Genomic DNA, 16,885 nt, shown 5'->3' on the forward strand with positions numbered 1-16,885 from the left:
TGAGCCAAAAGGAACAACTTTATATATTAATAATAATAATTGACATGTGAAATCCTCCCGCAGCCAAAACTTCATTCTGTAAAGCACTTTGAATTTATTTTATGAAGGAAGGTAGTACACATACGAAATCCAATAACAGTAATAGGTAAAGGTAAAGGTAAAGGACCCCTGGACGGTTAAGTCCAGTCAAAGGCGACTATGGAGATGTGGCGCTCATTTCGCTTTCAGGTCAAGGGAGCCAGCGTTCGTCCACAGACAGCTTTCTGGGTCATGTGGCCAGCATGACTAATCCGCTTCTGGCGCAACGGGACACCGTGACGGAAACCAGAGCGCACGGAAACAGCGTTTACCCTCCTGTCGCAGTGGTACCTATTTATCTACTTGCACTGGTGTGCTTTTGAACTGCTTCCTTCCAATCGGCAAGCACAAGAGACTCAGTGGTTTAGACCACAGCGCCACCCGAGTCCCAATAGCAGTAATAACAATTGTTATGTACTGAGATGAATCCTAGAACAATAGGATCCAGATGCAGCAGTCTGATTGGTTCACAGGAGCCACCCAATCCAGCTCCAGGTGGAAGTGAATCAGCGACCTGATTGGCCTGCAGGAGCACCCCGGAATTAGCCAATCACGCAGGGCCCATTGTGTAAATACAGTGGTACCTTGGGTTAAGAACTTAATTCATTTTGGAGGTCTGTTCTTAACCTGAAACTGTTCTTAACCTGAAGCACCACTTTAGCTAATGGGGCCTCCTGCTGCCACGGCGCTGCCGGAGCACGATTTCTGTTCTCATCCTGAAGCAAAGTTCTTAACCCGAGGTACTATTTCTGGGTTGGCGGAGCCTGTAACCTGAAGCGTCTGTTACCCGAGGTACCACTGTAATGTATATATAGCTAGACGTACAGTGGTACCTCAGGTTACATACGCTTCAACTCAGATCCTGAGTTGATTTTACTGCTGTTGTGCCTTGGCACTGGACCCGACATGGACCCAGTAGCTGCACCAGCAATCTTATGCCCCCCGCCGCCCAAATTTGCAGCTGGTGCCCACTGGAAGAGATGGGGTGGAAAGCAGGGGAGTGCATGGTAGGTGGTACCAGGGCCAATGACAGCTGGAACCAACAAATTCTAGCCTTGTCCCCATCTTCACACCCCTCCCCCCCGCTTTACAAGGGAAATACTATAAGAAGCAAGGAGCTGGCAGGCATTGTAAGACCCACTGAAGGCAGGTGGGGCTTACTGGGGGCACAGTGAGGTTGGGAGGGCAACGCCCGCCCCCTGCCCTAATGGACCAACTCCCCCTGGGGGGGCTCCAGTGCCCTGGGCAACCATGGAGACCAGGGATCTTGTGGATCTGGCAAGGTGGCGGTGAGGTTTGGCCCCCGCCTTAAAGCGAAATCTAGAATTGGGATGTTCCAAATGCACCAAAAGCGAACCAAAGCAGGCTCGGAAATGAAAAGCCGGATCATTCCACTCCCCCACTCCCCCCCCCGGGGCTCATTCTCTGTTCCACCCCCCCCCCCGCTCTGCAGCATGGAACCTTCCGAAGCGCCGGCCGCGGCCACTGCCCCCCCCCCGCTTTCCGAAGTGGAACGCGCCGCGTTGACCCGTTGCCATGGAGACCGGCGAGGCCCGGTCCGGCGCGTCGCTCCCGCCCTGCGATAGGAGGGATTCGAGGCGGCTGGTTGGGTGGGAGAGCTGCTCGTGTTGCTGCGGCGCTTAGGTTCGCCCCTCTCCCGCGTTGGAGGCAGGTCTTGAGGGGTGGGGTGGGCGAAATGCTGGGCCGAGGGGGCAGCTGAGGGGTGTGGTGTGGTGGTGGGGGGCAAAATGGTTCTGCGGCTGCGTGAGGCGGGGGGAGCCGGCGGCCAAGAAAGGGTTAATTTAAAGGGGCGTCGGGGGTCTCGTCGGAAGGGCACCGGGTTATTCTTGGGTGGGGCGGGGCAGGGCTGGACTGGTAGAGAACCCGCTCTGCATGCAGAAGCCACCCCCCCGTCCCTTTGCATGCAGAGCCTCAAATCCTGGAGAGCTGCTGCCAGTCAGTGTAAGCAATACTGGGCTAGATGAGTTGATGCCTTGATTTGGGATTTTTTTCCTTTTCTTTTTCAAGGCAGCTACCCAGAATTTACAGGGGTTCCTGCTGAAGGGCCAAACATGAAATACCTTCAGCCTAAAAACCCTGTGGGAAGCAACTAGAAAGCCTCACTTGCTTCATTTCTGCAATTGGTGAATCCCACCCATGGGCGCAGCCAGATTTTTGTTAGGGTGGGTGCAGGACTTTGTGGGTGGGGGTGGGGGAAGTGCAGAACTGCCGTGATTGTCAATTAGTTAAGTATTTCTATTGTTTTACTTGATCTAGGGTTGCAACTGCCCTCCCCCCTTGATTAAGTCCATGATTCCAGCCCTGAAGGGTGGGTGTTATTAGGCTGCCACCTTTCTTTCTCCTTCCCTCCCCAAGCTGGGCCTTTGGAATGGAACAGCTGCAAATCAGGCGGAAACCCAGTGGGTGAAGCTGGGGGGGGGTGTCTGGGGGGCTTTCCTTGTTGAATTTCTGCCTGCTGCAAATCCACCCTGAGGGAAAAATAAGGTGGTGAATCCTGGTGGCGAAGGGGTGAGGTGCGGGCATAGATGAAAAAGTTAACTTTCAGTAGTGGCTCTGGGAGATAACTTGCAGTGGGGTTGTCAAGTAGGTGGCGGAGTTAGGATTTGCAAGCAGCAAAGTGATCCTAGATGCATAAGAAGCTGTGCAATACCAGGCCAGGCACTCTTTGCCTACGGTCTAGCATCGTCAGCTCTGACCGGCAGCCTCTGGCAGTGAAGGATGTTTCTCTTCAAATGCCGCTTAATTCCTTTAATCGGAGATAACCAGCAATTTATTTATTTATAAGACCTTCCAAGGTGTGCAAGGCATCATACATGTTTTTTCCTTCCTCATTTTATCCTTACAGCGACCCTGTGAGATGGGTTAGGGTAAGATACACAGACTGGACCGATGTCACCCAATGAGCTTCATGGCTGAGTGGGGCATTCAACTGGAGTTTCCCGTCTCTCTGCCCTAGTCTCATACACGCTTGCTGACTTCCTTCTGCAGGCAGAAGATGTACTCTGGCCCTTTCATTTGCACATTCATTAAAACTTAGTGTTCAGTCTGTCCTGAATGCTTATGAAGGGTAGCAACAATAAATTGTTAATGTTTTGAAAATATGAAATATATAGCAAATCATAATCTCCCCAAAGAGCTTCAAAAATCTCAGTATTGGTGTTGTTGGAATTGTGACCCTTTTTATACATGGACCAGTTGGATAAAAGAATGCCTAATAACAGAATGTTCCACTCTTGTAGAATACAGTCGTACCTTGTTTTGCAACCAGGATCCATTCCGGAGCCCTGAATGCTAGACCAAAAGGATGCACAACAAAGCGCTGCTCTGCAAGGTGCCACTGTAGCTGTGACAAAGCCCTATTGAAACCCTTCTACTCCAGACTCACTCCTATTTCACCACCATGAGCAGTTCTGTCTTTCTTCATGCGTGCTCCCAGCAATTTTGTTTGGCACACAGAAGGTGCCTGGTTCAACCCCCAGAATCTCCAGGTAGGGCTGGGTGACAGTCCCATCTGAAATCCTGGAGAACTGCTGCCGGTCATTGTGCAGACAATACTGAGCGAGCTGGGCCAGCGGTTTTGTAATTATATGTGTTCGTAACCGGCAGAAAACCCAAATGTACCTAGGTCTCTCTACATTGTCACATTTGTGTAGGGCACAGAATGAACATACAAAGCTGCATTTTATTGGATCATACTGTTGGTGGCGCTGTGGGTTAAACCACAGAACCTAGGATTTGCCGATCAGAAGGTTGGCGGTTCGAATCCCCGCGACGGGGTGAGCTCCCGTTGCTCGGTCCCTGCTCCTGCCAACCTAGCAGTTTGAAAGCACATCAAAGTGCAAGTAGATAAATAGGTACCGCTCCGGCGGGAAGGTAAACAGCGTTTCCGTGTGCTGCTCTGGTTCTCCAGAAGTGGCTTAGTCATGCTGGCCACATGACCCGGAAGCTGTACGCCGGCTCCCTCGGCCAATAAAGCGAGATGAGCGCCGCAACCCCAGAGTCGGTCACGACTGGACCTAATGGTCAGGGGTCCCTTTACCTTTTTACTGTTGGCCAATCCAATCCAATATGTTAACTCTCCAAGGGTTTCCGCTGCCTTATTACCTGTACGCTGCCTGTGCTTTGTGGCAGGATATGCTGGGAATATAACATGAAGAGCATTTGTATGTAAAGCATATAGAGCACAGAACTGCAGCCCCCCTGCAATGTTGCCATATGCTGCTGCTGAGTCTAATGTCGCCATTTGGGAGGGGCTTAATTGACTGTTGCTCGCAAGAAAGGCAGATGTGTGCCAGGTTACTCCTCTGTCTGTCTTTCTTTCTTTCATAGACTTATTTCTATGTGCTTTTAAGATGGTAACGCAAGCCTTTAGACCTTTTGACTTGTTCCACCTAACACTCCCCTTCTGTACCTGCTTACCAACTTTTTTATTTTATTTTACAGAATTTTTTCCCTAGTTGCCTTCTTCAGATGTTTGATTTGCTGACATTAGCAGACGATGATAATAATTGTCTCCATCTTTTAACCGTTGCTTATTTATGTTGCTGATCAAGCTGCTGTAAAGATGCAGATGAAGTTCAGGGTATTTTAGTTGACAAACCAATGTATGCCTCAACACCTCGGCTGAATTCTTCCTCTTGCTTAAAACTTTATTTTTCAGTTTCTGATAAGACTTGTAAGCAACAACTCCTAGCTTGCTTCCCACTTGCAGAATACTAACTTCAATTTATAAGACGCTAGTGGTAAGCCTCCGTTCTTAAATGGTAATATGTGAATTATGTATATAGATCATGCAAATTGTTCACTCAAATCTTTTGGTCACTTAAGTATTGCAGAGGTTTTTGGAGATTTTCCGTTATGTATATCCCACTTTTCTTAAACAATTCAAAGTAGCTCAAAAGCAAGCTCAGTAAAAAAAGAATAAATAAATACATAGTATAATAAGAATTACACATCAGCAGAGAGAAGAAAAATGAAATCGACAGACTATTATCCAGCCAATATACCCACAGAAAAGCAGGGAAGAATCCATATCAGAAAGAAGACAGAAAAGAGGGCGAACTAACCTTTCTCCAAAATCTCCTTAGAGAGCCAGGTTTTAAAGCTTCTGAAGGCAGCTCTTGGGCCAGGTGAGCATCCTTGGGGAGTTCCAAGGGATGAAACAGGGATCTGCTAGTAGACACCTATTAAAAAGTAGGGCCTTTGATGCGGAAGGGAATGAGTAAGAATAGGGGTTCTTTTTTTTTTTTACATTTGTAGTTTTATACAAAAGAAACAGTTGCAAAGTGACTTAACCACACGAAGCACTACAAATAAAACAAAACCAGATAAACACCAAAATCCATACCATGCTCACCCAGTAACATATTCATTAGGACAAATCCTACCACTAAATGGTGATCATCACTATAGGGGCCAATATTACCATTTATTCTACATATTTAATTCCTACACCTCTAATTCTGTTTACTATATAAGCTTAATCTAGTTGGATTAAATTACTCTAGTTTTTAAATATATATATATATCTTCGTCATGTGTATCCTGTACTCGTTTCTAGTGCCGTATAGCTATTTTATTTATTTAAAATATATTTAGACATCTCTTCATTGTAGAGCGATTTCACAGCAGGGTACAATTTAAGTAATAACTGATGTGTACGTAAAGTAGGGTCGCCATACTTCTGGGATTGCGATGATGGAATCGGCAAAATGTCCGGGTTTTGGAAACGTCCCCCCCCCCCATCTCAGTAACTTTCTTTGAGCGATTTCCCCCCCCCCCCCGCCAAGAAAAAAAATCTCAACAATTTTTTGTCTCGATTTTCACTTCTTGAAATATGGCAACCCTAATATAAAAGCAATGGCATATTAAGGAGAGAGAAATTAAGAGCCGCATCAAAATGTAACCAACCAGGAAGATGGCGCCGGTTCCATGGGTGATTCTGAGTGAACTCCCTGGGACAGTTTTTTGTTGTACATTGTTTCTAAATTTAGTGTTGTATATTGTTTTAATTGTCTGTTTTAACCATATTTGCACAGCAGTTTTTAACATTGTGAGTGTCCTCTATTTAAGAGGCTTCTACTCTGTAGCCTCTTATAGTTGTTTTATCTGCAAGTCTTTTAGTTCTTATGCTCTTACAGTTGTTTTAACTGTGTGTCTTTGTTGGTTTTTAGCTCTTATCTGTTTTAATTATTAGTTTTTTATCCATCCATTATCTGTGTTTAATCTTGTATTTTATTCGGATGTTTTATGCCTGTTTCCTTGTCCTCATTTGCCCTAACAATTATCGGTCAAAAAATCCTAACTGCTATTTTATCTATATGCTTTTTTTAATCCTGGTCTGTGACCGTAATAAAGTTCATTCATTCATGTAACCAACCAATCTTTCAAAGGCCTGTGTGAGCGACAAAGTCTTTAACTGGTATTGGAAATTCAACAGTGTTGGCAGCTTCCATGAATGTGGAATTCCATGAGTCCTGCCCTAGCCGTAATGACAAGGTTCTGCTTCCACTGTCAGAGGCAGCTGGCATTCCAGTTGCTGGGAACCACAGATGGAGAGATTGCTGTTGCATCTAGGTCCTGCCTTGGGGCTTCCCATAGGCATCTAGCTGGCCACTGAGGAGGGGATGTTAGACTAGGATGGGCTTTTCGCTCAATCCAGCAAGGCACTTCTGATGTTCTTGTGACAGTGATTAACAGAATTATGCTTTCTCATATAGTAAAGGTAAAAGTAAAGGTACCCCTGACCATGAGGTCCAGTCGCAGACAACTCTGGGGTTGCGGTGCTCATCTTGCTCTATAGGCCGAGGGAGCCAGCGTTTGTCTGCAGACAGCTTCCGGGTCATGTGGCTAGCATGACTTAAGTCGCTTCTGGCGAACCAGAGCAGCGCACGGAAACGCCATTTACCTTCCCGCCAGACCGGTACCTATTTATCTACTTGCACTTTGATGTGCTTTCGAACTGCTAGGTTGGCAGGAGCAGGGACCGAGCAACGGGAGCTCACCCCGTCGTGGGGATTCGAACCGCCAACCTTCTGATTGGCAAGCCCTAGGCTCAGTGGTTTAGACCACAGCACCACCCGTGTCCCTTGCGCCACCCACGTCCCTTTTCTCATATAGTAAGCACCCCCCAAATTCTGTAACAGTAACCGTGTTGCATCTGCTGCAGCAAAAAAGCATTAGAACAGTACCTTAACAAAAATTATATCTTTTTAAATTTTATTTTAAAATGATTTAGCATGTGTGGCATAACCCAGCTTTGTCCAGTTTGTCATATGCACAGGCTTAGTGGGGCTTTCTTATGGGTAAACACACATTGAACCAGCCTGCGCCTGCAATTCCCTGAATGCTTGTTTGGGAGAAAGCACTACTGAATTCATTGGGATCTACACCCAAGTAAAGACGATTTTAGCATGTTGCTGCATCATAGTTGCTATAGGGCACTCTGTTCTTCGTGTGCCAAAATGAGTGATTGGCTTTCCTATTTCCCCTTTTAAAAATATAGTTGGAATTGGTAACAGGTTATGGATAGTGCCTTTATTTATTTATTTTTTCATTTCTGAGCAGATATCAAGTCTGTACAACTTGTTGTATTGCTGTAACTGTTTGACAATTGGCAATCATGAGCGTCAATGACTTTGTGATTCTCCCTGGTTCAAAAACTGGAGTCTCTGTAAAACTGAAAGCAAAGTAAGTTCATTTCCTGTAACTGTCTCGCGTGCTTCGATAATCTATTGGCTTTTTATGTGCACCATGAAAGCAAGCTATTCATAACTATGAACAGAGCAGTCACCTGCATGATGAGTTCAATGGTGTTGGTGTTGTTTCTACACACCTAGTTAGGTATGTATAGGATTGCAGCCTATGGCTACTGTCATAAAATAATTTGCTTGGGAGTTACTTCTGTTGAAACATATGGGATTTGCTTCCAAGTAAATGGGTTTAAAATTGCTTGTTTCTGAACCATGCTGATCATATTATATTGTATACGGGAGGAGGAAAATCTGAATTTGGTGTTTGAACTTAAATCTCTCTTCAGAAGTATACGAGAGCTGCAGTTGGAGAAGGTTCAGCTGGAACTTGAAAATAAAGAGATGGAGAAGACACTTCAGCAGCTACAATCAAACATGAGCAGAGAAAAACAAGAGAGAGAGTAGGTGAAATTTAATGATTTGAAATTAAGAGTGATGATTCTAGTGAACCCCTGCTCCCCCGACCCCAACCCCCCACTTTTGGGGACTGGGTTGAGTTGTATTCCTCAAGAGTTCTTTCTTGAATTATTATTTAATTTCAAACTCCACCTTTCTGCTGTTTGCACCCGAAGTGTCTTTCAGTGCAAGAAATCTACACAGGAAAAGATATCACCATCTTAAAATACATAACAACATAACTTTAAAAAAATTGAGTAAATAAGATCGGTTGAAACAAAGAGCAGCCAATTAAAATTGCCAACCTCCCCATTTTCAGTTGGATAACAGCTGTAAGATTTCACATTGCTTTTGTGCTTTTCCTTTTTTTAAAAAAACAACAACCAATAGCTTGTGGCATGGTTTCCCCCTGACACTTATGTTCACTCCCCAGGGGTGCTCTATGCTCAGCTGGAAGAAGTCTAAGTGAAAACTTCCAATTGTTCCTCATCTGGCCGTAGGGGCAAAGTGGATTTTAAACTGAAAAGTGGCTTGCCTATTCATCTGTGCCAGCAGCAGATGTAGAAGCATCAAGATAACCCCCAACTATGTATCTGCTTCTGCCCTGTGCTGGCACATTGCTTTGTAGAATTGCAGCCTTTGTCTTTTGCTGCTGTTGGGATTTTGATACCAGAATTCAATTTCAATCCCCGCTCTCACCCAATGAACTCTGTTTGGTATTCTTTCAGGGTGCTTCATTGTTCATGAAACGGTCATTATCTTTTAATAGAATCTCAATTCTATATGAGTTTTAAGTGCATATGCATGCATTTACAAAAAAACACAAGGAAGTTGTAATTGTTCTGTATTTGATAGAATCCATTTAGGAAGTCAAAATGTTCTGCAGACAAAGCACAACGCTGAATATCTGTAACTCTTCTCTTCAATTCCGAGAGCCACTTTTATTAACCTCTCTGTATCTGTTTCTCTTTCTCAGTAATGTGAATAATAATGCTAACTTTCCTCTCTCAGAAGAGCTTTGCAAGGGTGCAGTCATTAGCGTTCTGCTGCGCTTAACAAGATATATGGTTCTGTTTAAGTGTTAAGTGTTGCTAATTGCCTTGGATCATAATCATTAATTTCTGCATCCTTTCTCAGAACATTTAATGCTGGATTCTAGCTAGGAGAAGCTCATTTTTTAAAAGCAATGGCACTTCATTTTTTAGTTCATAATAATTTGTTTTGCTGTTCATTTGCAAAGGAGCAAAATAGTACTGGAACTGGAAGCAACTAATATTCTCTAAATGGGATTTTTCCCAGTACAGTCATACCTCAGGTTGAATGTGCTTCAGGTTGAGCGCTTCCGGGTTTTGCCGCTCACGCATGCGCAGACGCTCAAAATGGCATCATGCGCGGAAGCGGCAAAACGCGACCCGCAGTAGTGTCTTTCGTTCTGTTCAGGATGTGAACGGGGCTCCGGAACAGATCCCGTTCGCATTCCAAGGTACCACTGTATGTTAACAGTGTATTGAAAGTTGGGAAATGCTAGGTTTAAGAATCCTGTAATTTGCAGTGGATGTGAGGGAACATGGTCAGGAAATCATGACTAGCTGGGGGAGAAAGGCTTCTGTAATGCATAAAGCCACCTAGTTTAGTAATATAAAAGGCTTGAACCCAAGGACTTCTTGATTCATACCTTACTCAGCCTTATAGTCATAGTCACCATGCTACATCTAGGAATATCAGATAATTCTAACAAAATTCAGGAACAGAAATGGCTGGTGTTCATTTAGTTGTCCCATCTTCAGAACGGAGACCAATCCATTCTGAATGCATTCCTCCCCCTTTTGCATTACATTTTTTTCTGCATTGAAATGAATGGGGTGAACTAACATAATGACAACGTAGTTTTGCCACAGTGCACAGCAAGACAGATAATGTAGTTTTTGGTGGAACTGCAATAGAACAGAAAAAGTACTGCATGTGATGAGTACAGGGCAGAACAGAAAAGAATGCCTTAGCTATACCCAGTGCTTTTTCCCCCTAATTTTTTTTAAAAGGGTATAGTGGTACCTCGGGTTAAAGCCGCTTCAGGTTACAGATGCTTCAGGTTACAGACTCCGCTAACCCAGAAATAGTACCTCGGGTTAAGAACTTCGCTTCAGGATGAGAACAGAAATCGTGTGGCGTGACCTCCAGATCGAATTAAGTTCTTAACCTGAGGTACCACTGTACAGTACTCTCATTTTCCTTCTCATATTGAAATACTGCCCCTCAATGAGGCCAAACTTAGATTCACAAAATGTTTAGGGGTATGCGTACCCCCAGAAGAAAAGCACTGGGTAGATCAATGCATCTAGTTTGATGCTTCTGTCTGGTTCAAAGACACAACTAGTGACATTCGCTGACGGTCAACCAACTTGGCAGTAGAAATCTGCTTGCTCAGTGGGACTTTTAGATTTTATTCTCCTTTGGACTCCCAACATCTGCAAGGAAGGCTCCTTCAACCCATTGCAGATTTTTTTGGGGGGTGGTGGGGGGTGGGGGTGGAGAGGATGCTGCCTGCTATTTAATGTAAATTACACAACATACATAACTATTTGCATAACTTATGTAACTTTACATTCATTTCAAAGTAAAAAAAAAAAGAAATCACAATAGTCTAAAAGCAGTGATCAATTATGTATTGTTTGTGTTCTTAAAAACAACAATGTGAATGGACACAGATTGCATTTGCTTGGCTGATTTCTGTGGCTGACCACAGATGAACATGTGAGCTGCAGCAATTTGCTCTTCCTTTTCTGTTTTTGATTTAATTATCTGACATCCTTTGATGAAGCAGCAGGCCCACCTCCCTCTCCAGCCCTTCCTTAAACAGAAAAACCTTCATTGAACCAATGGTTGGTACTGCTTTAATTGTGAGGAGAAGCCGAGGCCTCGGCATGGCTGCAAATGCATGAATTCGCTCCCAGTCCCTTCATGCCAGTATTGGGAGGATAGGGTAACATCCTTTGCCCTGTCAGGCATGATGAAAGTCACATGAGGGGAAGTGGGGTCACCTTGCAAGTCCTGATCGCTTAGGTGCATCACTGTTTCCTGCCCAGAGGGTGAAGACTTAAAGCCTCCTATGCATGTAGAGCAGGCTTCCTCAACCTTGGCCCTCCAGATGTTTTTGGCCAATAATAATAATAATAATAATAATAATAATAATAATAATAATAATTTATTATTTGTACCCTGCCCATCTGGCTGGGTTTCCCCAGCCACTCTGGGCGGCTTCCACAGAGACCAAAAATACACTAAAATGTCACACATTAAAAACTTCCCTGATGTCTTCTGAATGTCAGGTAGGTGTTTATCGCTTTGACATCTGATGGGAGGGCGTTCCACAGGGCGGGTGCCACTACCAAGAAGGCCCTCTGCCTTGTTCCCTGTAGCTTTGCTTCTCACAATGAGGGAACCACCAGAAGGCCCCGGCGCTGGACCTCAGCGTCCGAGCAGAATGATGGGGGTGGAGACGCTCCTTCAGGTATACTGGACCGAGGCCGTTTAGGGCTTTAAAGGTCAACACCAACACTTTGAATTGTGCTCGGAAACGTACTGGGAGCCAATGTAGGTGTTATGTGGTCTCCGCGGCTGCCCCTAGTCACCAATCTAGCTCCCATGAGCTCTAGTTAGCATGACCAGTGGTCAAGGATGATGGGAATTGTAGTCTCAAAACAACTGGAGGGCCAAGTTTGAGGAAGCCTGATGTAGAGTAAAACTGGCCCACCTTCCTTTCCTGGGGCTGCATCCCAGCGGTGAGAGGGGAAAGTGGACGGGACAACAGATGTGAGCCTTACCTTTGTACAATGGACTTTGTTTGAGTTATGGACAGCTGTATTTTTACACACCTCCCTCCAGGCAAGCACGAGGATTATTGCAGTTCAATGGCACATTCTGGTAAAGGAAAAGCACTTCAGGGGTGTCATGGAAGCAGGACCAGGGTGAGGTATGGCATGGGGAGAGACCCAGAGGGCAGCTAGGGAGGCCTGGAGGGTTTCATTCAGCCCCTTAGGCCTGAGATTCTGCATTCCAGTTGTGGAGACTCCCTGCATAGTATAATAATATGAATTGCACTCCACTCTCCCTCTTGTGATTTTCATTATGTGAACAAAGAATGCCGGAATAGGTCTTCTTTTTTATTGATGCTTTTTATTTTATTAAAACCCATTGCCTATTATTCAAAAATAGCATAGCAGCCAGCTAAGACAGACACACTCATTTTAATTAATACATGAGCAGTAATAACAATAATGAATGCAGCAGCAGGCCATACTAATGGGCCACGAAGGCCTCAGTTGTGCCAAAAACACATTACAGCTGGTGTTTGTCAGATTTCTATTCCAAAGGTAAAGAATCTAGGAAACCACCCCCTCCCCCAATACTTCTGTTTCCCTGTTTTTAGAAGTTTACTTTTGGTGTTGGCAGGGTGGGGGGAAAGGAGAGCAGTAAAAAATTCTCTTCTTAATCTGAAAGCATGTACAAATGCAGTTTTCGAACTTTTATAGACGAGCAAGTGGATATCGCTGGAAATCAGGCCAAGCTGGCCTGGGCATGCAGCCCCAACTGTTGTTGCAGAACAAAGAGAATGTTGGAAAGGTAAGACTCTCACTAGAATTCCAATAAGGTAGGCTTATTGTAACTTAGGGCTTTGTTCAAAAGGTTGCTAACTCTGCAAAGACATTAATTGAACCGTTTCCCCATCTCTGTTGTACCACCTTTAAAGGAAATGGAGAAGGGCGATGTTTTTTCTCTCTCCTATGAAGAAGTTTGCTTTGAATATTGCAGAAACCACCTAAAAATGACCCATTAGCTTGTAGCTTCGTTGAATTTCAGGGTTGCAACAGATTGAAGTTATTTTCACCAATGAGAAACACTTCAGAATTATTATGCCTTTATTCCACGTTATGCTTTCTTGTTCCTGGGTATGTTTTCATTGTTCATTTTATTTTTCTTTCTTGCTTGCTGTTCTGCCAGTGTTTTTCTGTCCACCAGCTGCTGCACGATGAGAGAAAAAATGTTTTCAAAGTTGTTACGTATGCAAGGCTAGCAGTGGGGGGAATAAGACACTGTATTTGCAGTTATTGATGTACTTGATAGTATTTTCCAGCCCTCCTAGGCTGATTCATATGGCGACTTTTGAGGATTATTTTTTTAAAAAACCATTTTGGGTAGTATTTTTTTTTTAATCAACCAGCACTAAATGTGAATCAACCTTTCGGAGAAGCAATCTTCTGAGCACGGTTGTGCATCCAGATTCTGATTTTCTGGGCCGCATTGTAAAATGCTTCAAAACTGTCTGTTGCATGATGTGGAAATAAGTCTGACTACCTGGACAACTATATTCCACATGCATGCTAAAATGAGATGAATAGAAAACAGTCAGTATGACCAAAAATGACATTAAAATCAGCCCAGATTTTAAATCATGTCTAACATAACTCTTTGCTTTTTATTTTAACTAGGTTTCATCAGGCAAGATAAAACTAAGAATACTCAAAGAACAAATTCCAGGTAAAAGGATGCTAGTGTTGGAAAAACTGTTACAGGAATATAGATAACTGCCTTGTACCAAGTCAGACCATTGGTCCATTTAGGTAGGTAGTGTCTTAGCCTGCATATCAAATGGAGTTGGACACAGAATTGACCTGCACCTCCATGGACAGCTGTGAGTCCAAAATGACTCTTCTGGGTTTAGGGCAGGAGTCTTTCCTTAGACCTGTGACACTTTGCATGAAAAACAGGTGTCTTACTACTGAGCTATGATCTTTCCCCAGGGCTTTCATTATACCTTGTAATCAAGTTACATTGAAAACTTCGGTTAGACAGACTATGCCACCTAGGCAAAATACTTACTTTTGAAAAGTGGCTACCCAGTGAAATAAATAAATACATAAATTGAGCTTTGGGGGAACTTTGGGTCAGTACCTGTGGAATTCAGTTTTAAGGATTAACACGAGACACTGGAATGCAGGAGATGTATCCTCCTCCAGCCGTGAAAATCGGCCCATTGACCTACTGCCCAAATAAACCTAACAAGTTGCATAAGCCATAAGGAATATGCTGAAAAATCTGTTTATAAATTGAGGTACATCAGATATTTTTAGAACTTTCAGTGCCTCAGACTATTTTGAAGTCTTGTTATAACTATAACACACTTGCAGCCATATAGCTGCCTTCCTGACATCAGCATTGCTAGAGCTTTAGTCAGTGTTGTTTGTCATTCCCCGAGTTCACGAGGCTCGTTTGACGGCAACAAGAAAACCAAGCCTTTAGTTTCAAAGGCTCGGTTTTGTGGAATACTCTTGCCAATAGAGGTTCAACCGACACCTTCTGTTTCGACTTTTAAACATTCACAGAAAAAAATTCTGTTCTGTCAGGCTCATGCAGGCAGTTGCAAATACATCTTTCAACAATAGTTTGTTGGTTTTCGAACTTAAAATGTTTATATGGCTGTTTGGTTTTACATAAACAGTGGTACCCCAGAAGTCGAACGGAATCCGTTGCGGTAGTCCGTTTGACTTCCAAAACATTTGGAAACCAAGGCGCGGCTTCCGATTGGCTGCGGGAAGCTCCTGTAGCCAATTGGAAGCTGCGGAAGCTGCGTCAGACGTTCGGGTTCCAAAGAACGTTCGCAAACCGGAACACTCACTTCCAGGTTTGCAGCGTTCGGGAGCCAAAACGTTTGACTCGCAAGGCATTTGGGATCCAATGTACGACTGTATACTGCTGTAAACCGCTCTGATACTTTTTATGAGTAGTGATCAATAAATATTTTTATAAATAAGGCAAGCGTACCTGGATGGCGTGGGGGCAGGGCATCAGTGTGGTTAGGGCTGCATGGATGCAATGGGGCAGCCAATTTGCTGCATGGCCCCAACCTCACCACCATCCAGGGAAGCTGTAGTGACACCTGAGTCAGGAGAGCAGATCTAAGGATCTCTCTTGCCACACCAGCCATTATTGTTAAAATGAGTTGCAGTTAAGTAATAAAATTGTAGCCTGAAGTCTTTGCCTGGGATGTTTTTATCTGAACACAAACAAGCTCTTGCCTTGTTACTTCATTTTTATCTAGTGATCTAACAGTATCCTATAAACCTGTGGGTTTTAGTTCTCTGAGTCCACATGTGCACTGTGGTTTGTCCAGATGCTTCCACCTCTCACCCAGAGCATTCCCCATCGGCGCCTCGTTTTAATCCACGCTCTGTACAGTTTATGGCTTATGACAACAACAGCAACAATGCTCTGCTACATTTTGCAGCTCCAGAGCCAGCTAAACAGCCGCTTGCAAGTAAAGTAGCAAAAGATGCAGCCCCTGAAAAGCCCAAAGTGAAGGGGAAGGCATGTGGCCAGTGTGAGACAAAGTCTGCACTCTTGGTAAGTAGGTGAAAGAAAGGAAGAATAGCCACACTTGTTAGTTCAGTGCACTCTTGAAATATTTTAAAAATATTTCTCCGTGATGGGGTTTTGTTTAATGCCTATGAAGGCTAGTATGTACCCCTGTATTGGATTTTCTTAAAAAAAAAAATTTACACTATCTGAAATTGAGCATAAAAATATAAAAATAAAAAATTGCCCAGTATCACCTTATAGACCAACTAAGTTTGTTCTGGTATAAGTTTTCGTGTGCACGCACACTTCTTTAGATCTTTTTTATTTTTATTTTGGCTGCGTCAGACAACACGGCTACCTACCTGAATCTGAAATTGAGCATGTTGGTGACTAAACAGATTGGCAAATTGGGCCAAAAATATGAAACTTTTGCTGAAGTTACTGCTCTGCGTACTGTGCTTTGTTTGTAAAATGATTTGCACATTTCAAGTTTTTTTTAAAGAATAAAACACTATCACTGTTTGCATTTCAGGCTAGCCCCTTCATAAAGAGGAAGTTAAAATACCTGTCCTATATTGTTAAGACGATTCAGACATTATTCTGCAATCTCTCTCTCTCCCCTCTCCCCCCAGTAATGCATACTATACTGTGTTCATATCTGTTTCCTGTCTTGCTACCTTAATACCATAGTGGGGCCTGCTAATATAATAGATTTTGCATATAGATCCCATACAGTTGCCTTCTACTCACAGTATAAAAAAACTGGCAGCGATCTACCCATTGTTGTTGGATGGACCAATATAGAACATAGTGATCATTAATAGGAACATGAATTCTGATTTTATCATTTCACCTCATTTTAAGCTTCCCTTCCTGCATAGCATGACTGTGATTAAGTGGTATACAAATGGAAAACATTACAATTGTTGAACTTGTTTTGCTGCTTATGTGAGACACAGTGCTGTGTTCTTTTAGCCTTTTCTGTCAAGTTGTTCAAATCTCCCCACTATTGTAAGGTGTATATGGCTTCTCAAAACTTTGAGAGTTACCAGGCTGATCTGGATGCCATCCTGTTGATAGCAAAGGGACCATTCCTGGCTTCTTCACTCTGCCAGCCTTGGAGCTGGTGCAGTAAGCGGGTATTTTTTTCTGCCATCCTTCCACCTTGGCCACTATGAGTGGCAGGGCTAAGGGAGCAGTGCTGGCTTTGACTCTCCATCAAGCCCCACCCCCAAGTTAGCTTAAAACTTGAACTTTCATTCAGATCCATGAGACTTGGCTTAGTC

General features: G+C 43.8%; 1 protein-coding gene across 5 annotated transcripts in view; it reads left to right on the top strand.

The window, feature by feature from the left end:
- Nucleotides 1-935: 935 nt before the first annotated feature.
- ZBBX (zinc finger B-box domain containing) overlaps nucleotides 936-16,885 on the top strand; it is a 41,933-nt gene continuing 25,983 nt past the window's right edge. Inside the window, exons 1-7 of one of the 5 annotated variants that reach the window (XM_083613229.1) lie at nucleotides 936-1,085; nucleotides 1,532-1,746; nucleotides 7,666-7,788; nucleotides 8,138-8,251; nucleotides 12,776-12,866; nucleotides 13,733-13,781; nucleotides 15,529-15,644. In XM_083613229.1, coding sequence (XP_083469355.1) covers nucleotides 7,721-7,788; nucleotides 8,138-8,251; nucleotides 12,776-12,866; nucleotides 13,733-13,781; nucleotides 15,529-15,644 — 438 coding nt within the window. In that variant the 5' untranslated portion in view covers nucleotides 936-1,085; nucleotides 1,532-1,746; nucleotides 7,666-7,720. Of the gene's footprint in view, nucleotides 1,086-1,531; nucleotides 1,751-1,885; nucleotides 2,041-5,057; nucleotides 5,229-7,665; nucleotides 7,789-8,137; nucleotides 8,252-12,775; nucleotides 12,867-13,732; nucleotides 13,782-15,528; nucleotides 15,645-16,885 lie in introns of those variants that run through there. The other 4 variants (XM_083613231.1, XM_083613232.1, XM_083613230.1 and 1 more) reach the window with 4 other exon arrangements.

This window comes from Podarcis filfolensis (assembly GCF_964270895.1).
Source record: "Podarcis filfolensis genome assembly, chromosome: 5".
Classification (NCBI taxonomy): Eukaryota; Metazoa; Chordata; class Lepidosauria; order Squamata; family Lacertidae; genus Podarcis; species Podarcis filfolensis.